General features: G+C 45.6%; 1 protein-coding gene across 1 annotated transcript; it reads left to right on the forward strand.

Moving 5' to 3' along the window:
* Nucleotides 1-1,129: 1,129 nt before the first annotated feature.
* Nucleotides 1,130-23,043, forward strand: LOC119648828. The gene is made up of 3 exons (XM_038050689.1): nt 1,130-1,455; nt 1,832-2,062; nt 22,460-23,043. Exons 1-3 carry the CDS (start codon nt 1,350-1,352, stop codon nt 22,615-22,617), a joined length of 495 nt encoding a protein of 164 aa, XP_037906617.1. The 5' UTR covers nt 1,130-1,349; the 3' UTR covers nt 22,618-23,043.
* Nucleotides 23,044-23,100: the final 57 nt, after the last annotated feature.

The raw sequence follows: 23,100 nt of genomic DNA on the forward strand, positions 1-23,100 counted from the left end.
CAGGTGATCACGAATTTCGCTCCTTTTCCGCGAATTCTCAATACTGAAGGAGATATGAACGTTTAAAATTTCCCAAAAATATTTCTCCATTTTTTCCCAGTTTTGGCCAATTTTTGGCGCCACAACCCAGGTACTCGTTCGCCAATTCTCCCCTCTTATCAGGTGATCATGAATTGCACTCCTTTCCCTAGAATTGTCAATATTTAGGAAGATATCGACGTTTCAAGTTTGCTAAACGATTTCTCCATTTTTCCCCAGTTTTGGCCAGTTTTTGACCCCACAGCCCATGTACCCGTATTCAGCCAATTCTCCCCTCTTACCATGTGATCACGAATTTCGCTGCTTTTCCTCGAATTCTCAATATTTACGGAGGTATTGCCGTTTATAGTTTTTTAAAATATTTTTACATTTTTCCCCAGTTTTGACAAATTGTCGACCCCACAACCCATGTACCAATGTTCAGCAAATTCTCCCCTCAGATGATTACGAATTCCACTCCTCTTCCTCAAATTCTAAATATTTACGGAGATATCGTCGTTTAAAATTTTTCAAAAGATTTTTCCCGAGTTTTGACCAATTTTCGACAACACAAACCATTTACCCGTATTCAACCAATTCTCCCCTCTTATCAGGTGATCGCGATTTTCGGAGATACGGGCATTTAAAGTTGTTCAAAAGATTTTCTGATTTTTCCCCAGGTTTTGCAAATTTTCGACCCATAAACCGGTATTCGGCCAAATCTCCGCTCTTAACAGGCGATCACGGATTGCGCTCCTTTTCTAGGATTCTGAATATTTACGGAGATCTCGGCGATTGGACTTTTTCAAAGGAATTTTCCATATTTCCGATGTTTTGGCCAATTTTTGACCCCACAACCCATATACCAGTATCCAGCCAATTATCCCCGCTTAACTCTTGACCGTCGAGATCGATGTTCGGTCCATTAGTTTGGGATATCGTGCTAGGGGTGCTTGGTGAATGTGTTTCTTCAGAAGTGGAATAGGGTTTTTTCCCTGGTCAGAAGGAAATAAATTTCTTAAAAAACAACGAACTTATCTCTGCTAACTTCCGATGATTGGCCGTGTTTTCCACTGAACTGACTCACGCCTACTCATACTTTAGAATCAGTAGTAAGACAACTCATTGACAGCGAATTGAAATTTCCCGAAAAACTAATATCGAAATTATTGGTGTGATATCGTGTACCTTCTCGCCCCAAAATCCCAGGCCAAATTTGTTGTTTATCATCGCGTGTACATTTTTGTCTTATCTTATCTTCCAGTTTGATTGAGTGCGTATATTGGAGTCATATTTCATGAAAGTAAGCAACTATCGAAAATTCGGCAACCATGGCATCTGTTCAAGACGTCTCCCCCTTGGATCGTTTAAACCGAGAGTTCATTGAAGCTGTCAGAGAAATTATGTACCTGGCCATAAAAATTGATAGTCCTTATGGTGAGTTGTCGAATTTCATTATTATTATTAGAGGTTAAATTCAAAACAAGCCATGTGTAAGTATTCCGCGGGTTACATCAGCCTAAATGTGGCCATAAATAGATACTAATTTCACATCCTAGTTTCCAAGTTCCTATGTACTTCGTAGATAATATAGGAATGCTACCAGGTAATACACTGATAGACGAAGTAAAAATATTTCAATTGGGTTATTAATGGCGTCTTCCTTAAGTTAATGAATAACGAACTGAAAGGGTCCCGTCAGATCGAAGAAAAACCATGCCTGATTTGAAGATTAGGAAAATAATACAGAAAATTAAATTAAATTAAGATTTATATTATTATTGGAAAAATTGTTCACATTCAATACTTTCAGACAGAGTTAAAGTAATGCACTGGGTACGACGTCTTAGAGAACAGGATGATACCAAACTGCGAGCAGCACAAATAAGGAACGAGTACGCACAATATCTAAGAATTATGTTAAGTGGTGAAACTTTATACTTCTGCGCTCCGTTCAAGAAAGAACCCCCCGAAGTACTAGCACCGCTACCAGAGGCGTTGACGAATATGATGTCAGAGAAATGTCCAGATCTTCCGAAAACAGGTAAGGAATGCGAGTATACGATAACATTCGTAGTCCTAAAAGCGATCTAATTTGCAAAAGCTTGAAAAGTCATCAAGTAAATGCAGACGCAGGATTCCCTCAATCTTGAACTTGAACCGGATTTTGAGCCTGTATCATATCTTCAGTTATCTAACTTTTCAAGTCGTATGCTCACTGAGAATTCCTAGCCGTTACTGCCTGTGACTATCACTTTTGAGGCGAAGGGCTTAGTTGATGAACAATGCATAACTAACGAGGTATCCAAGTGGCTTAGTAGTGACTAGAGCACTAAGAAGGCGGAGCGGAATATCGTGCTCCAAATCTCGTGCCTTAAGGTGAAGGTCAGATATCACCGTCAAATTTGTGTAATAGTCCCGGGCGAGCTTAATGCTGACAAGTGCTTATCCCCAGAGATTCCTCATATGCTAGTGGGAGGTCCTAATCACTGTCTATCCATTGTCTGTTTCGATTCAACTGCACTTTCGTATAAAGCAGGTTATGAAGTTCCCCAAGGAACCACACATCGATCCACCGCCTTCTTAGAAACTGTATGGTATTATTCGGTTTATCCTTACCATTTCTTGCGAATTACTAATATTCATCGTATAACTTTAAATAACATTCCTTACTTATCTTTTAAATGAGACGCTGCGCACTCTCCTCAGTAACGCTTGAAACTCCGAAGTACCATGCTCCAACAATTGGTCAATATCACATGGAAGTCCCTTATTTTCTTCGCTGGGCTATTACCAATTAAAATCATCCAGTTCCGAGGGTTTGCTTTATATCGTTTGTTATCGTTTATCGCAATCCACTCTGACTCTGATCTCGGTTCTCCTTGATTAAATCGTAGGGTTCAATATGTAGACTCGACGCACCACTCAACCTCCTTCTTTTCTCTTTGAATCGTTTAAAAAAGTATTTAGATTCATGGTGCCAAGACGGTCGAGAGGTTTATAAAATTCTAAGTGGAATAAATAACTTTTATAACCACCATACATATATCCAGTAAGGAACAGTTAATACAGTTCTCAGTTTCTTCGCTAGAATCACTCTCAATATATGCGGTGGATATATTGCCTCCTAGTGTACCGTTACGGTCTTGAAAGAAGTGCTCTAACACACTTCAAGGCTTTGTTGGCCTGCCCCCTTCGCTCTGATGAAGCTTTCCTCCGGGAGATCCATTATTTCCTGCCAGGTTTGTCCTCCGCAAGTCCATAGTGCTACTTAGCACGTTTTATCCTTGACCCAAATGCCACCACTATGATTTTCATATGGCTTCGAGACTCCGAGATGACCTCATCTATATCCTTGCAGACTATAGAGATATCTGGTCTGCTTACCCTGATTTCGACTTTCTGTCCCAAGGACGTTCCGATTTGACTGAAGAATTTATCCGACGTTATTGCTTCATCCTTCGCGTACCCCGTTATACTCTCTCCCTCGGAAGTAGCATTTTCATTCGCGGGTGATCTAGAAGAAACGACCTTCTTCTGAACGGGTCCGTCAATGAGACCACTTCTACTAAATCTATCGCATTTGCAACATTTGATGCCACAGTAGCCGGGGTTCCCACTACTGAAGCACTGCGATCGTTGGATATCGACGGCTGGCAGCGCGCTTGTCCACTCCCAAAATCCGCCGGTACTGTGTTTCCGAAGCCCTGTACGGTAACTTTTCCTCTATTCTTCTCCTCCATGTTTGGTTTTATTTCTGGGTATCCTTCCTATCATCAATTTTTCCACGTGTGAGCGTTTTTATTCTCACCTCTCCTGCCTGCGAATAAGCATGTCCATACAGGCACATCAAAGGATAATATAGGTCCCAGGGCGAAACGTAGATTGGTACCCGATACTCGATACGATGGAGCGTAAAACCTGGGAAACGCCTGTTGAACCAACATCAACAGCTCTACTACCAACCACCTCCACCTGGTAACCGCTGGGAGCCCTTTCTTAATAAAAAGCTGCAGACAGAGAAGGGTGAAGGCAAATTTTCTGCGCCTAAAAACGGGACCAATTGTGCCAACTGGTCCTCCAGATTGGGGGTTGAATAGGGCTGACAACCCTACACCGAAAACCGAAAGTTACGAAGCCACAGAAGGTGCCTCGGACAAGATGGATTTTACAACGTGAAGTATGATATCAAAATCATACTTGGAGATTTCAACAGTTAAGTAGGGACGGAGCCCGAATTCAGGCAATACGTCACCTCCCATAGTTCACATAGGAATACCAATGATAAAAGACTGCGGAATATTCAGTTAACATCATCTCACGAAATGGTTGTTGGAAGTACCTGGTTTTCGTGGAAAGCGGTCCACAAACATACGTGGGCCTCTCCAGACGAGACCACTTTCAACCAAATTGACAACTTGGTGATCGAACGCTGCGACCTCTCCGCTTTGATGAATAACAAAACATATAAGGAGTCCAATATAGACCCGGATCACTATCTCATTGGGATATTGCTCCGAGTTCGAATGATAACGCCACCCAGAATCCTCTCTGATTATCTGGTGAGAGTGAATACTAAAATCATTTACAGCAAGCCCTCCTTAACACCTATAAAGGAGAAATGGATGCCACAATAACCGCAGTTAACAGATAAAAATCATAAGTCGCCAGGAGCGGACGGAATTATAGCCGAATTAGTTAAATATGGAGGCGACCAATTACACCAAGTGGTTCATCAACTTGTGATCAAGGTGCGAGACAGCAAATCAATGTGGATGAGGATGAGCCAGCCCAGAAAATCTATAAGGGCAATATCTATGATAGAAAAAGAAAACGAGCTGGACCCCGCCTGAGATGGAGCGATGGCGTAGGTCAGGGCGCCAGACAACTTTTGGGAATATAGATTTTGTGGAACTCGGCGCAAAAACGGGTTGTCTGGAGTTCCTTTTTAAGGCATCCCTAAACCGGATACCTGTTGTTGCGCCGTTGTTGATGATGATGATGATTACGAGGCAAGCAACCCGCCGCGTGCCCTTTCTCGTTGGCTGCAAATGCATTGTCCGACGGTTACCACATGGAGATGAAAGTAGGATTTGATAGCAGAGCAGTTAATTTCCCTAATTCATCACAATACTATATACACTGTCATTCGCGCCTATCAACCGCCTGCTGTTGGCAAGTTTATGCGCTTGACCATTATCCGTGAACTGACTTGTATGGATGGTTATGCAATAAGGGAATCTCGACATGTTGGAGAGTTCACATTCTTGTTGCTGATTCTTCTTCTTTTTCTTCAGCTTTTGTCCCGTTCACAAGCGGGGTCGGCTCATCGTGATCGGCTTCGCCATTTGGCTCTATCGAATGCCTGATCTGGGTGCAATCTCGAGGCTTTCAAATCCCCATCCAGCGTATCAAGCCACCGTTGCTTAGGTCTGCCTTTTGGTCGTTTACTGTCGACTTCGATGTTCAGACCAATCTTGGCAAGTGAATTCTCGTTTGTACGAATTGCGTGACCATACCATCGAAGACGCCTCTCTCGCAACTTTTCCACGATCGGTGCAACCCCATAACGATCGCGGATATCCTCATTTCGGATGTGATCTAAACATGTGACGCCACTAGTCCAACGTAGCATCTTCGTCTCCATTACCGCAAGACGCCGTTCATTGTCTTTTATGGTTGGCCAACACTCCGAACCATAGAGAGCGACTGGACGGACGACATTGCGGTCAATTTTAGATTTGAGACGTTCGTTGATACGTCGATCACAAAGGACACCAGTTGTGGAACACCACTTCATCCAGGTTGCGTTAATGCGAGAAGCAATTTCATAACGCAGCTCTCCATTGGCTGATAGCGTTGACCCGAGGTATTTAAATCGCTCAGTTCTGGGCAGATCACTGCCGCTGACAGTGATTGTGCCTGTTTCATGGGGATCGGTCGTCAAAAATTCAGTTTTGTTTAAATTCAATCTGAGACCGTGTTGCATGAGGCGATCATTCCATTTTTGAACAAGTTGCTCGAGATCATTTTTGCTATCAGATGCTAGGAAAACATCATCTGCATAAAGCAGTGTGTAGGGCGCTGGACGTTGGATATCCCGTGTGACGGTGTCCATAACAAGGATGTGGCGCGGCAGGATTCGCAGCATTCGAAATTTATTTCGAATGTTGCGAGTGCGAGCGAATAGATGGTGCGGATCTATCCACTTTGCGTAGCACGCCAATGGAGTGGAAGATCTCAGAAAAGTGTGCGATGAGTAATTTTGTTTTAGGAGACCTGTCACAAATTATAGATATCAAGTTGGGAATTGAACAGAAAAGTCTTTTTGAGTTCGTTGAATTAAAAAGAATGTTAAGTGTACATTAATGAAAACAACATATGAATTGTTAATTTAAAAATATCTTAAATATTTATAAGGATTGTTGAAATGAGAAGTGGTGTTAATTACTTAACGGATTATTAAAATAAAAAGTAATTGGATTACTTAATTGGTGACCCCGGAACTTCCTAACGCACAACCACCAGTTCAACTACCTCAACTTCAACAACGCCAATTCCAAGAACCCCAACGACGCCTCCTAGTCCCAGCACAACAACCACGGTCAAGCCTCCTCCGAATTGCCGCCACTTCGATGGACCCTCGTTCATCGGAGGAATCGTCCTTACCATTGGCCTGCTAGCCATCTCCTTCGTGGCCTACAAATTCTACAAGACTCCAAAGACTACTTCAAACGGAAACTGGATTACGTCCAAGAACAAATCGAGAAGATCGATATGCTCCAAATGCAGAAGTCTCAATTCCTCAAGGCTGTGCACGAGGTGTCATATAATTGAAAAACTCAAGCACATCATCATCCCCATCAACAAACCTTCTCTACACAGTGTACTGCGCGACACACGTCGGGACATCACCATCAGATTACTCGGCTATCGGAATAAGAAGACCCCACGACGAAATACATACCAAATGTAACCGCTGCAACTTAACGACCTGAGGAAATTCTCTTTAGTTTTACTTTAAAATGCTCGCGTGGCACGCATGTATTTTTCACTCTTCTTTAAGCGTAATGAGTTTGTCCCAACTTTTTGTATAAATAATAATAAAAAAAATTGAAATCGCTGCAAGAGACGGCGTGCAAGTGTTTAACATCGCGAGTCCTCCATTCTCATTGGTGGTGTTTTTGGTCTGCGCTGGATAGCGTCCGCTTCGTTTTTTCTCGTTTCGTGCGTGCATTTGTGGGTGCGGTCTGCCGTGTCGGTGTAAAGTTCACCGCGTTTCAGAATAAACTCACCGCGTTTGCATTTCAATCTCGTACTTTTCGTGAAACAAGATGTCTTTTGACAATAGGGACGCGGCGGGCCCATCGAACCCGCAAGTGACCGCCCTCGCCGTACGCGTTCCTCCGTTTTGGCGGCGGAACCCCGAACTGTGGTTCGTGCATCTGGAAGCACAGTTCCAAATGTCCGGCATCACATCGGACGCGACCCGCTTCAACTACGCGGTGGTCGGCCTGGACGAAGAGTCCATACTTCTGGTGTCCGACGTGGTGAAGTCGACATCGTATGTGCAGCTCAAGAGCGAGTTGATCAGGCGCCTGTCGGCAAGCGAGTCGGCAAAATTAGACCACTTGCTGGCAGGTTTAACCTTAGGTGATCGAACTCCCAGCCAATTGCTTCGTGAAATGAGGCAATTGGGTGGGAGTAAGATCGGCGAAGACCTGATCAAGTCGCTCTGGCTGCGTCGGCTCCCGGAGGGCACCCAGGCGATCCTCGCTTGCGTCTCCGGTTCCTTGGAGGAACTGGCAGCGACGGCCGACCAGGTTCAGGAGGTGTACGTACGCCCAACCTTGGCGGCCGTTCAACCACCGTCGGATGAGGTGGGTGAATTGAGGCGCGAGATTGCTGCATTAACAGCCAGTATGGCCGAGATGAGGGCGACGTTGGACGCTCAGCGTTCGGGCGCCAGATCGCGAGCACGCTCGCGGTCTGCCATCCGAAAAGGGCGATCAGGTAGCAGGTCGTCAAGACAGTCCACGGACCCAGGGATTTGCTGGTACCACCGCAGATTCGGGGATAAAGCGACAAGATGTACGCTACCGTGTAGATTCTCTTCTACCGCAAAAAACTAGGTCCGAGGGGGGTCTTGGCGGCGGCCACCCAGAACGCAGCGCCACGTCGCCTAACTATTTTCGACCCTCTCAGCAGGCGCGACTACCTCGTCGACACGGGTGCGGAGGTCTCGGTCCTTCCCGTACCCCAGCATCATCAACTTTTCCCTCAACCGCTCAAACTTGCGGCAGCAAATTCCTCCCGCATAAACACGTACGGGTATAGGCAAGTGGACGTGAGTCTTGGCTTGCGTAGGACGTTTTCGTGGCGTTTCATCCTGGCGGATGTCAGCTTCCCCATACTAGGCGCAGACTTCCTGTGTCACTATGGATTGCTGGTGGACTTGCAAAACAAGTCTCTTATAGATTCCACGACCAACCTTAATTCGTCGGGACATATGGTATCTCACCCAGGCAATAATCTTTCCGTTCTTTTAGAAGACATTACCGACTCTCGTGTTCGGGCACTTCTCCAAAAGTTCAGCCAGATTACTACCAACTGTAGTCTCTCCAAACCAGTGAAGCACAATGTGCAGCACCACATTATCACTACTGGTTCCCCGATCTTCTCGAAGGTGCGTCCTCTACCATCTCAGAAACTGGCAATTGCACGGAAAGAGTTTGAACAACTCGTTCAACAGGGTATCTGCAGGCCCTCAAACAGCTGTTGGTCTTCCCCACTGCATATGGTCCCTAAGCCAAACAGCGAATGGCGCCCATGTGGGGATTACAGAAGACTAAATGCACAGACTGTTCCTGACCGATATCCAATTCCACTCATCCATGACTTTGCGCATCACCTCGCGAATTGCCGCATCTTTTCGACCTTGGACTTAACCAAGGCTTATCACCAAATTCCAGTAGCTCCTGAAGACATTCCAAAGACGGCAATATGCACACCCTTTGGACTCTTCGAGTTCACCCGAATGACTTTCGGATTGTGCAATGCGGCGCAAACCTTTCAAAGGTTCATTCACTCAGTCCTGCGAAACCTCGAATTCTGTTTCGTATATTTGGATGATGTTTTGGTCGCTTCTACCACTGAGTCTGAGCACTTAGCCCATCTCGAGTGCATTTTTCAACGTCTCCTTGAGGCCGGTTTAGTCCTAAACGTTGAGAAATGCAAATTCCTTCAACAACAGGTGAGATTCCTCGGCCATTTCATTTCCCCTGAAGGAATACAGCCCGACCCAGACAAGGTGCAAGCAATCACAAGCTTCCCGCGTCCAAAGACAGTGAGGGAGTTGAGGAGGTTCTTGGGCATGCTAAACTTCTACCGTCGTTTCCTGCCCAAGGCCGCCCATCTCCAGTCCATTTTGAACGCGTACTTGTCTGGCCCCAAAACTAAGGACACACGAGAGATCGTGTGGTCTGAAGAGGCTATCTGCGCGTTTGACAAATCTCGTCAACAACTGGCTGACGCTACGCTCTTGGCATTCCCTCTGCAAGATGCACCCCTAGCCGTTTTTGTTGATGCCTCTGACAACGCAGTAGGTGCTGCCCTTCACCAAAAGGTGGACCAAGTTTGGCAGCCGTTGAGCTTCTTCTCGAAGCAGTTGAATCCCGCTCAACGGAACTACAGCACCTACGATCGCGAACTGCTCGCCGCATACCTGTCCATCAAATACTTCCGTTTCTCCCTAGAAGGCAGGCCGTTCACAGTGTTCACGGACCATAAGCCTCTCACGTTCGCTTTGAAACAGAAGCCCGACAAAGCGTCCCCTCGTCAGCTTCGACACCTGAGCTTCATAAGCCAGTTTACGTCGGACATCCAGCACGTGTCCGGGAAGGACAACATTGTTGCTGACGCTTTGTCTCGTGTCTCCGAAGTTAACATCCCCGCCTCACTCGATTTCTCGGCTATTGCCAAGGCGCAAGTGGATGACGCAGCACTTCAGAGCCTCAAGTCCAACCCCAAATACAAATTTCGGGAGTTGCCCATCTTCGGCTCAAGCCTCTCGCTCTGCTGCGAAGACTCGGAAAAGGGACCTCGGCCATACATTCCGGCCACATTTCGCAAGGAAGTGTTCCACGCAGTTCACGACTTGGCGCACCCCGGCATCAGGACAACAAACCGGTTAGTCACCGGAAAATACTTCTGGCCCTCCATGAACAAGGATATTAATTCCTGGGCCAGAGAGTGCATCGCATGCCAAAAATGTAAGGTCTCCAGGCATGTTAGGAAAGAAGTGGGCTCATTCCCCCGCACTACCAAGCGTTTCCACACCATACACCTCGACATAATAGGGCCTTTGCGAGACTCGCACGGTTATAAGTATTGCCTCACAATCATCGACAGGTTCACGCGGTGGCCTGAGGCAATACCTCTGAAAGACATCACGGCGCAATCATGTGCTGAAGCCCTCTGTCGAGAGTGGATACCTCGCTTTGGCGTCCCTGCAGTGGTCATCACTGACCAGGGAATGCAATTTGAGTCCACCCTTTTCTCCGAGTTAGGCAAACTCCTTGGTTTTAAACGCCAGCGGACTACGGCATACCACCCACAATCCAATGGGATGTTGGAACGTTGGCACCGGACGCTGAAAGCCGCCATTATGGCACGCGACGACCCGTCCTGGACGCAAGTCTTGCCTCTCGTCCTACTCGGCCTTCGAACAACCCGCCGAGAGGAGTTTGCTGCCAGCCCCGCGGAGCTGGTTTACGGGGAGAACCCGAGACTCCCAAGCGATCCGGTCTTCGACAAGAGATCGGGTCTCACGGAGTCGGGGTTGGTGCGTCTGCTGAGAGACAATCTCCGACGCATCAAAGCGCCACCACCCACTCGACACTCGTCCATACCTGCCTGTTCGCCCAAGGAGCTGGACACTTGCACGCACGTGCTGATCAGGACGGATGCCGTCCGGAAGCCGCTGCAGCCTCCATATGAGGGCCCGTACCGCGTTCTCGAGCGGGGAGAACATTTCTTCCAGCTCGAGATCGGTGGTCACAAGAGGGCGGTCTCTTTGTCCAGGCTGAAACCCGCGTGCGCCCCGAAGCAACGTCGTGTCCGCTTTGTGGATTAACGGCGAACGAAGTTCGGGGATCAGTCGCTGAAACCCCTAGGTTTCATCTGGGGGCGGAGTGATGTGGCGCGGCAGGATTCGCAGCATTCGAAATTTATTTCGAATGTTGCGAGTGCGAGCGAATAGATGGTGCGGATCTATCCACTTTGCGTAGCACGCCAATGGAGTGGAAGATCTCAGAAAAGTGTGCGATGAGTAATTTTGTTTTAGGAGACCTGTCACAAATTATAGATATCAAGTTGGGAATTGAACAGAAAAGTCTTTTTGAGTTCGTTGAATTAAAAAGAATGTTAAGTGTACATTAATGAAAACAACATATGAATTGTTAATTTAAAAATATCTTAAATATTTATAAGGATTGTTGAAATGAGAAGTGGTGTTAATTACTTAACGGATTATTAAAATAAAAAGTAATTGGATTACTTAAAGGACAAAGAGGAGTGGTGAGAGGGCACTTCCTTGATGAACTCCAACAGAGACACGAAGCGGTTTTGATACACCCGCCATACTTCGAACTTTACTTTTCGGATCGTGGTAGAGCAATTGAACCCAGCGCACGAGTTCTTCTGGCACGAAGTGTTGTCGTAAAGCATACCAGATGAGTTCGTGTGGTACACGGTCAAACGCTTTCTCTAGATCCAGAAAGGCAATGTAAAGAGGGCGATGCTTCTCACGGTGTTTCTCCATGAGTAACCGCGCAGCGTGTATTGCGTCAGTAGTTCCGCAGTTCTTGACAAATCCGGCTTGATCCACGGTTATTTCAACGATTTCGCGAATACGGTTGTCAAGAATGCGTTCAAAAATCTTCATGGTATGGGAAAGTAACCGGATCGGACGGTAATTTGAACATTCTGCTGGACTACCTTTCTTTTTCCATATTGGAACAGTGGTACTTTCTTGCCAGTCAGATGGTGTTCTTCCTTCCTGAATAACCCGGTTAAAGAATTCACTGAGCCACAGTGTTGGGTCCCAGCTCTTCGCTTTCCAGAGCTCGGATGCGATGTCGTCAGGTCCTGTTGCTTTCCCCGATTTCATTTGTTTAATTGCCTCCTCGACTTGAGTTGCGCTGACTGGTGGAACTGCTCCAAATGTCGGCAGTGATTGTGGAAGTGGGGGATGAGCAAATTCTTCAGTTGAAATCTGCTCGAAGTATTCTCGCCATCTATCCGTTGCGGCTCGACGGTTGGTAAGCAAAGTACCGTTCTTGTCATTAACACAACAGAAGTGTTCGATATCCTGTGTGCGTTCATCACGGCTTTTAGCAAGTCGATACAGATCTCTCTCGCCATCCCGAGTGTCCAGTTTATCGTAAAGATTTTTGAAATGGTTTGCTCGGGTGACAGCGACCGCTTTCTTTGCTTCCCGGTTGGCATTCTTATAAATTTGCCAATTAGCAGGCGTTTTATCGTCGAGAAATTTGTGGTAGAGGCGTTTCTTTTCACGGACCTTCATTTCAACATCATCATTCCAAAGCCAGGATATTTGTAGGTAGTACTATATCTGTGTACTTATTACAATCATATGCACAAGTATTCTACTGATTTGTGCGTAATGAGTGTTGTTTATGGGTAATGAATAAGTTTTAGTTTAAGGAAGTGAGAGAACTCTGAGTTCGCCATCCACTTGATGGCGAACCGGACCAATTGAAAAGAAACTCCTTCCTCTATATCTGGACGGACCCCTCTGTTCTGGACTGGAACCAAAATTTATATAAAAATAGACGACGGTTTCGTGCAAAGCAAAGGCATCTCATCAGACGCTGCCTCACGTCTGTCCTGGGGGCAGTATGACTGAAGTGCCTGCTGGACGATACGCGGTACATTATAAATTGTAGGTAAGGGGACAAAGAATACCTAGTAAGCAGTTCGATCATGCTGCTTCTAGGGTAGAGGTGAGGTAGCGTCTGACGAGTTGCATCTACCCTGGATGAAATCCGGGTCTATTTTTGGGGAATGAATGTTTTGTTTTTGCATTCTTATGTTGCTATGCAGATTGAGAAAGGGGCATCTCAATCTGTGTCGGAGGCTGACAGTCAGTAATCTGCCTGATACCGATTTCCAAGATATAAGGGGGCGCTTTATGGACACAGTTAGCATTAATTCGAAACCGAATTCACGCTTGCTTCTGGCAGATCCCCCAGTGTACCCAGGAGTATTCCCAGAGTTTGAGGTAACTTCGTAAAGTTCAGCCTGTGAATTTTGATTCTTGCCTTCGATTGGCGTTTCCTTCACTAGGAATGTGGTCCGCCTAGTCCCCATTCATCTGCGAGACCACCCTTTTGAATAAAGAAGTGTTGAGAAATGTCTGGTCGACACAACTTAACCATCTAAAGTTGACCACTCTGGCTCTACAGACATTTAGCTCCATATCTGTACCGATAAGGATTTGGCCCTAGGTATTGGTCAACCAGTTTACTTAGAGCCCCCGCGTTGAAATCAATTATTTTTTTAGTTGTGATCTCTAGAGTCAAATGGAAAGCTATTTAACATCTCCTTATATTCTGCTATTGTTGCACTAGAAGGTACTCATTTTTGCCTTTCCAAATTCCGTTACCGGAATCGAAAGTGTATTCTGTTGGCTTGTCTTCCACATACCTCTAGTTGAGCATTGGTAGACGTTCCCGCTATAAGTTGCAAATTACCATTCCATTTTGTCCGATGCGTCATTAATTGGATAGCAGACTCAGGACTCCGTCATCCTAAGACTAAAAACCAAATCAGTGGTTAAAATACTTTCCAGATCTGACGACCTACAACTATTAACTTTTTGAAAACCTCAAAAAAATTCTTGGACTAGAAAGATTTGGGTCAAATGAAGGACACCACCGAAACAGGCTTATTCTTTAGAAAATCCATTCTGCATGTTTGTTGGTCCTTGGAAATTAAGTAGATTTTTGTCTTCTTTTTCCAAGAAGGTCTTAGAAACGATTTTGATGAAGGCTGAGATCTCAATTGCTTTTCATTGCCTTTTTCTTTCTTGAATTTGGTTTGATATTCAAGTATAGCATTGAATAAATTTTTCATGTCTCATTTCGGAGCTCCCTATTACAATGAAGTGCGAAGAACTACGTCGTTTCGTACATATTCTGAGTCATAACACGTTATACATTATTTAAGGTTGTAATATTTCTCTGTACCTATTACGTCGAGTTGTTCAACAACCAAGGAATCCTGCTTCTCATCATATATGTACGTGTACTTTGTGAAAGGATGGAAAAGCAAACGCGTGTTCCAAATTTCGCTCCTTGCAATGCTAATCAAACTATTGCACAATTGGGAAATGTTCTTTGCCCCCAGGCACAAACCCTTACATTATGTCCTGATATTCGATATTCCGAAATTCAGGAATATGAGCTACAACCACTGTTTGTAGATGAATTTATGATGCTGTTGCAGCTGCACATAATATCTGGAATTTCAAATTTTCAGTGGAATAGATACATAATTCAATATTTGTGAACCGTGGAAAGCTTTCGTCGCGGAAGTCATAATAGTTTGATGTGGCTTTAATTTACATATTTTGGAAGTCTCCAGAGGTATGAGCCTTCTGATCATATTCATGAGACAGCGGGAAAGACAAGGAGTTCCCTACATGCAGCAGTAAAACTGTCATGAACTCAATACCCTTCAATAATCTAAATTCGCTTAGATACACCTGATAACTTGGTATTTGAGATAAACTTTACTGTCCTCACAACATCACTCATATGAAGTCCCAAAACAAGGTTCCCACGAATTCAAAATGGTTTGCAATCGAGTTTTCAATAAATGCAGTTTCACCCCTGCATTAAAGCCAGCATTTCCTTCAACAACACAGCATTGGGGTAACAAAGTCAGAAATGGCATCCATGAAATTATAAAGTCATGACACTAATTCCTAATGGGTGGATTCATTCAGCTTCCAAATCTCTAATTTCTTCCTGGCTTTTCTCCTGCAAAATACTGTCTTGCTTGAGGCAAGAAGGTCTCACATGTACACTCCTACAATGGAATGGATTTCTAATGGATGATGGAGGTAAAAGTCATCAAAGGGATAATGGTTTGGTGCTCCTACTCGTATATATGTATCTATGTAAATAGATAAACAGTTTCACGTCAACAACGTACTCTGAAAGTTGAATTATCAGATGAATGGCTTTTAATGGGAGCTGAGTCTAATTACGGCTTGGGGGTTACCAGGAAATCTAATATTGTTCAAGTTTATTTTAACTTTTATCTTCCTTTTTCAACGCGGCTGGGAAGCGGAAAGATTCAATTTACATTTATTGGGATGTCAGGCTTGCTTATACTGATAGGAACGTGCGATGTCATTGATGATTCTTATATGAAACAAACAAGTTCATTCATAGACTTGTCCTGGATAAGCCCACACTTCAGAAAAAGGGGTTACTTTCATGTCTACAGACCCTGAAGGCAAAGTGTTCTTTCGCTCTTATTTCTGACATTAAATTTAACAAATGAAGATACGCAAAATATATTTGGATTTCAGGGAAAGCCTGAGCACTTGTCGTCGAGCGTCAACGGCGCAGCAACCGGTATCCGGTCTAAGTCTGCCTTAGTAATGAACTCCAGACATCCCGGTTTTGCCCCGAGATTCACCAATTCGATCTCTTTTTTAAAGTTGTATGGTGTCCTGGCCGACGCCATCGCTCCATTTTCTCTCCTTTTTCCACCGTAGATATTGCCCACAAAAACGGGCCGGAACACCCTCACCCACACGGATTAAGTGACTCGTTCAACGCAACCTATTCAGTCGGATTTCATCTACAACCAGACGCCGTGGTATCGCCCATAAATTTCATCGTTATGTAGGCTATGAAATCGTCCATCCTCCCGTAAATGGCCAGAAATTGCTCACAAGATTCTTCTCTCAAACGGGGCCAAAGGTATGCATTTTTTCTTGGTAAAAACCCAGGTCTCCGAAGAATACATGAAGACTGGTAATGGACCCAATATACCAAAGTCCTGTAGTTCATTAAAAAAATCTGATAATCGACTTCTATCGGTTAAGTAGCTGTCTACTACCGCAGTTAAGTAACTGGGTACATCAATCGCCGCCAATGACCTCTTCATAAGGTTCCAGCTGGCAGAGTTGAACGCATTTTGCACGTCAAGGGTAATCACAGCACAATACTTGCTGGTGCCACCCCTTCCATGCATTGCATTTTCAGCCAAATCAGTAACCAGTTTGATGCGTCGACCGTTGAAGCCGAATTTTTGGTCTAATAAGCCTCCCACACTTTCTACAGATGGAAGGAATCTATTGTAGATTATTTGCTCCAACATTCTCACCATAGTGTCTAATAGACATATATCTAGGCCTGTCGAAAGATGGTTTACCAGGAAGCTTACCAAGTTTAAGCAACAACACTAAACTTTGTTTTTTCCATGTCTCAGGAAAGATCCCATCCGCCAAGCATGCTTCAAACAACTCTACGAATATGACTGACCTCGACTTAACGACAGCTTAAGGGCTTTATTTGATATGCAGTCGATGCCGGGCACTTTGTTGCTTCCCAACCTACGCAAATCTCCAGTACTTCTTTCTTCGTTTCTCGGGGTATTACAACCACGTCCAAAGATGTCTGTAGACTGTAACCCCTTGTGCTCTCCTAAGGGAATAAACGGTGATCGATTTTCAGTAAGTGATCGTGGCATATAACTACGGAGTTGGATCGGCTACCCATTACATTGTTTACATTGTTAGGGTTTCTATAGGGTTCACTTATTGTAGCCACTTGAACCTCTGATTCATGGGTGGTCTGCGAGAGCAAACCTTTGGCAACCCTACAGTGATTGAGGTTGATTTGGACCAACCTCATTTTCTCAGTGTACTTAGCGCCTTTTTGAACTCGCGAGACTTGCCGCTTCCGGCAATATGTCCGCTGTCCAGGCCCTCTTTTCCATCACACAACATGCATTTGGGATCCTTGTTACAATCCCAAGTAATGTAACGTTTACTACTACGTCTGCATCGGCTAGACCGATCAACTTGTGCAAACTCTCACTAGATGTCCGTACGAGAAAAGCATCTCTTCAATAAGATTTTCTCTCTAAGCCAATACCGACTCTGCGGACAACCAGCAGCTTGGGCGCTGCTTCTGCTGGCAGCCGGATGGACGCCGTTTGTGTACCTCCATATGCCTTTTTAAGGCTTATAATGAATGCCTCCTGCAAGGCGTGCAGCTTGCACTGCTCCGCTTAAGTAGTGCAAAAGTTACCCCTTCTAGGTCCTTGCACTATATAGCGCTCTCATGCTTCTGAGCACGCATGGTAGCACTTCTCCAAGCAAATTTTTGACTTGGCTACGGAAGCCTTCGGCTTTGCTCTCTTCGGACTTTTCAGTTCCAGGATGTGATCTCCCTTTTGGTTCCTCCGGGTCCCCTCCCCCACTCCAAGTCGTTTAGATCAGCGTCAGCTTTGACTCTCAGTGTATCTGCATAGGACATACTACCCTTGCTTCAAATAATGATTGCCTCGGGACGGATTCACTTTCTCTCCTTCTTCTTTTCTGGCTTCAACCTTAGTCTAACCGTCATGTACCTTTTGAGACCCCAACTGCCTTGATATTTTAGGCCCTATTTTTACGCCTACCGAGATTGTCGGTCCATTCCTCAAAGCGGGTAATGCGCCTTTTTGTGTTGATTTCCCGGGTGTTCATCTTCCTTTTTCCGAATCCTTTGCTCATCTGCGAGTATATGGTTGGGTATCACCTGCGTCACCGTCGAAGGAATAATTTTAGAGCCCTCCTTCAAATCTTTCTCATTCTCCCGCGATTTGTTATATAGAACCCTAATGGCTCTCACCATATACTTGATTGATTGGTGCACGTTGTGTTTATCTTTGATGAATTCCGACAACTCACCAATTTTCATTCCAAGCAAAATGAAGGACGACTCTTCCAGGTCAGACTTCTGTTTCAAAGCCTCCATTCTTCTTTCCGCATATTTTCTGACGTCAACGGGATTCTAGTGGCCCAGTTCCTTTTCCGTCTTGGATATTGGGGAGATCTCATATTTCGTTGGGCTTCTCCTAAACGGATCCGGCTCTAGATACTGAGGGGCCTCCCCAAACCTTTTACGTTCGGATGCGGTTGGTGTCACTGTTTAGGTTAGGTTTTAACGACTTCCTTGGGTACATCCCGCGCATTTGCTATGGGTGTTCTGGGAAGCGATATGCTCGGTTTAAACACCTTCTTGTCTACTCGTAAACTGCTTGTAACATTAGATGCCACGGTGTTCAAGCTGTCCACCACCTCCGGTCCGGAGGACTTTTTCTTCTTTTTGACGAAATGGAAATCTTCAAAAGGTATTGGCCTGGATATGCCAGCGTGTGAGATTTTTACTAACTAAAACCACCCCCGACACTCTCCATGCCACATGGAGCAACCATCACGGGGTAGAGTTAGCTCACTTTAGCTTGGTCACCTGTCGTCTCTACGCATCGTAACCACATTTTTGACGTCTCCTCTGCCTTTCGCAGTTTGCTCTGGATAGATGCGACCATAGAGTTGATCGAATCCCCGCCTCCCTGACATGCAAGTATTCATCGCACCAGATTTTGTGGTACTAGCATCTCTCCCAGTTATTCCTCTAGTTTCTTCCTTTCTTGCACAAATTTTGGATAGTGGAAGAGTACGTGCTCTGGGTTCTCTGGGACTGCATTGCAGTTTGGACAATCGGATGAGGTAGCCAGATTAAACCTTTGCAGGTACTGGGGATATCCTCTATGCCCCGTGAGAAACTGGGTAAGATTATAATTAATCTTACCATGCCATTCATTGATGGCAGGGATCAGCTCGTGAATCCACCGACCCTTTCCCTAGCGTCCCCAATGGTATTGCCAAGTATTTACAGATCTTTCCCTTTCGGCGTTCTTCGTCTGCGATAGAGGAGAGATAGACTTCACATTATATATATTCGTCATTTCATCTGTCAAGATGTCAATGGGCATCATTCCCGACATGACGAATGTTGCATCTTCTAAGATACTCCTGAATGCAGAGCACACTCTTATGGCTGTTCTCCTATAGACTGCACTCAGTTTGTTAGCGTCAAGCAGGGGCTTTCTCAAAACTGGAGCCATAGAGCAGGATAGAAATTACCACCCTAGCTATAAACAACCTGTAAGTATACGGTGGCCTACCCACGTTCGGCAAGGTTAAAGTTGGTCGAATTGAATGCATTTCTCACGTCCAGAGTTACCACCACGCAATATTTGCTGGTACTACCCTTTCCGTACATAGCATCTCCGACCAAGCCAGTAACCATTTTGATGTCATCAATAGTCGATCAGGTTTTACAGAACCGATACTGTCGATCTGAGAGGCCTCCCTGGCTTTCAACAACCGGGAGTAATCTATTGTAGATTACTCGCTCTGGCATTTTCCGCACAGTGTCCAAAGGACATATAGGTCTGTAGGAGGTTGGCTCACTTGGAATTTTACCAGCCTTAGGCAGTGGTACTAACTTCAGTAACTTCCGTGCCGCAGAAAACATCCTCTCGGGCATGCACGCTTTGAACAACACAGGGAACATATTTGGTCTGGATTTCACGCCAAGTTTAAGACCATATTCAGAACGGCGTTATGACCCAGAGCTTTGTTATCTCCTATTCTACCGCAGATCTCCAGCAGCTCCCCACTACGGACTGGCGGTATTGTCGTCACTTTCAGGGGTGGCTGGAAGCTGTCAGTGCCCTTCTCTTGCTGGGGAAATAACCCCGGAATGATTTTTAACAAGAGGGTAGGGCACGCGATCTACGGAGAGGAATCGCCCCATCATGATTTGATAGGAGCTCCCTCAAGGGTTTACGTCCGGTTCTCCGTCTGCCAGCCGCGAGCTTTGCTTTTATTTATAACGCTGTGGAGTCTCCTTTTTGCTAACCTATACAGTGCCTTTATGACGCATGCCTCCTCGTTGGCGGGCAAACGTTGTGCCAAACGGCGGAGATTATGACACTCCCTCCGTAGGTCGGCAATTTCTGCCGCCCACCAGTACATAGAAGGCTTGTCACGGCTGGAGCCCTTCCGGGGCATGAAGGCTTCACACGGCGTCGTTATCAGGTTCATTACGGAATTTATGACGGTGTCAGCTGTGACACTACCACCCCCCGGAACGCCCTCCATCACAGCCCTCCCTACTCCAAGAGCTTCGACGAACTTCCCGATCTTCACCCGCGCGACATTTCACAGGTAGGGAGGGTGTCGTGTTGGTGCTCGGCGGCAAGTAGTCTTAACTACTTCGAACGCGATGTACTGGTCTTCTAGGACTCGCCCGTCAACCGACGATGCCAAAGATTCCAACGCAAAAGTGATGTCAGGAATGCTTTCTTCACAACCTGGCCATCGAAACGTTTGCGTGGATCCGGTGTTTAAAACTACGAGCATTTACGACCAGGTTGGAAACAACTTACTTCCTCTTTTGTAGTCCACGGACTCCTATTTTTTAGGTTAAACACCCAAGATTTCAAAAAAGAACGAAAAATCTGACTAAAGGTTTCAACCAGGACAGAGGTAACTCATCAGACGCTGCCTCACCTTTGCCCTGGGAGCAGCGTGATCGAAAGCAACGACGGATGGTAATCGCTCCATTCCATTCCATAATCGCAAACACGTAATTGAATTTGATTCAAGTGAAATCCGCCATAAGACCAGACCCAAACCATACCGAAGTAAATTTTTTATTGAGGATGCTGGGAATCCTGGGAGCCTTCTCCCCCAATAGCTACTTGACTTCTTCACTGAGCGTACTCTTGCTAGTCGTCTTTGGGTCCAGTTCGACGAGAACTCCGCCACTTCTCGTTTTCCGTATGGAAGACACCTCTGCTCCTTTGTCTACGGGTTTCATCCTGTAGTGGATTTGACTAAGGGCTTCCGCAAATGTCTTGCTTTCCGTCGGCTTAATGAGCAGAGCCGACAATCTAGTCCTTCTGCGTTTCCTCGTCTTTTCTGCTCCTGGCTTTTGGTTGGCAGCTTCCTTGTCTTTGGGCGGACGTGTCTCTGGCGGGGTAGTCAGTTGTTTCCTTATTTCCTTCCTCGTCTTCTTTTTTTGGGGCCTGGAAACTACTGCGATAAAGGCACCTCGTCCTCTTTCCGCTTTTTCCCCAGTTCGCTTTGCAGTGGGTTATCGGCTGTCTTTGATCTCCAATCGCTTTCCGCTGCTCTCCACGTTCGCCTATAAAAGGAGACGCGGTCAAATAGTTCCTCCAGTTCCATCAGCCCGTTTTTGACGCCTTTTCTGACGTTCCTCTGGAGGAACGTTGCCCACCGCACACGCTTCACCACGGCTGCGCATTTCCTGAAGAGCCTTTCCTCTTCGGCTCTAGCTAGAAAAGTCGACTGCACTTGGACTCGGTTTATGTCCGAATCCATCGGTTCGGGACTAGCGATTCTGACTGAGCTTTCTTTCATAACAGGGGCACTACATTTCCGCATGGTCAGTCGCGCCACTTGATAAGGCTTCCTCTTTATTTGGGTGCCCCGGTGTCACGTCGGAAATGTCAGCCCTCGCTGCCTCTTTTGCTGATCGCTGCGGTGAACGACGCATTTTTGTGCTGTGCCCAAACGCGCTCAGCTTGTCCTCCTTCCTTTTTTTTTATAAATTTATGTATATTCTCCATGGAAAACTAACCAGCGTACAAAGGAGCGAGCCGCAATAGTCAGAAACGCTTACACCCTCGGGAGCATAGCCCCTACCCCAGTTCCCTGAGGCCTGACCTACGCTTAACTGATCCCGGAATTCACGGACGCATCACCGCTCGCTCGAAGCGCGGTCTACTAACACCGGTTTGATGCACACTACGTGACCAGGATCCCGAAGGGGCTGGCTCCTGATACACGTCACAACTACCACCTTGGTAGAGTTACGCTCACATCACCCCCTCGACGTCGACAGAGAGTTGTTGACGGCTCCGGAGAGTCCCAGTGTGTCCCGACCCGGTCATTCGCGGTTCGCTCTTCACCGAGAAGGTTTCTCGAGGCAACTTCCTAGGACCCAGGTATACTGACAGCTAGGGGGTCCGAACGATTTACCCGGGCACCTCGAGGACGTCACACCCCATATCGTAAGCGACGCACTAAAAGTCGCTGACGACCCTTAGGCAGCTGGATATTAACACCTACAGGACCGTATGAATCAATCTGATTCGAATTGAGTTTAAATGTTGAGATTTTGATAAAATATTGATGACTAATTTCAATAGACAATGTATGTATTAATGTGCCTTCGCTCTGAATCACTTTAAATTTAAAAATTAAATTGACAACACCACTGGCATCCTAGACAATTCATATCTTATTCTTCCACAGGACCAATTCAGCCGGTGATGTGCCACAAAACGACGGATGGACGTGCCTATATGTGTGTAAAACGATGTCCAGAGGGTGGTGTTTTTTGCTACCTTGCCGTTGCACCCAACCAGCTACAAGGCGAGGCCGAACCACCAGCGGAACCTAAGCCGCATTAGGACAGTGATATCAAATGAGAATTCTACTTAATACAACCCCGTAAAAATGGAAGCAATTCGACCTCATGCGACCAAGTCACCTGGCCAACGTTTTCGACATAAATCACGGAATGTGAAATATTATCCACTTTTAATATGATTTTGCCCAAGGGGTCAAGTGTTATTGCAATCATAATGGGGTCGTGTATCGTGTTTTATATTCATCACTTATTCTCCCATGTATCTCGCAAAGTGTGCATTGAGGCGTGTAAAAGTTACGGAAGATATTGAATCCTTATGCACCCCAGAAGTCGCTTTTATAAACGTTTAATTTCAATATGTAAATTGGGGGAGAATGGGTTTTATATGGAAAACATGCACTTATTATGTACATATTTCAGGAAAACAATTATTCATGATGAATAAAAAGCTGTGATGATTGTGATACATCAGGAGTTTTTATCTGATAAAATAAGGCTCTTGGAAAGGGTTGATTCCAAAGAT

Source organism: Hermetia illucens, chromosome 2 (assembly GCF_905115235.1).
Source record: "Hermetia illucens chromosome 2, iHerIll2.2.curated.20191125, whole genome shotgun sequence".
In the NCBI taxonomy this organism is placed as follows: domain Eukaryota; kingdom Metazoa; phylum Arthropoda; class Insecta; order Diptera; family Stratiomyidae; genus Hermetia; species Hermetia illucens.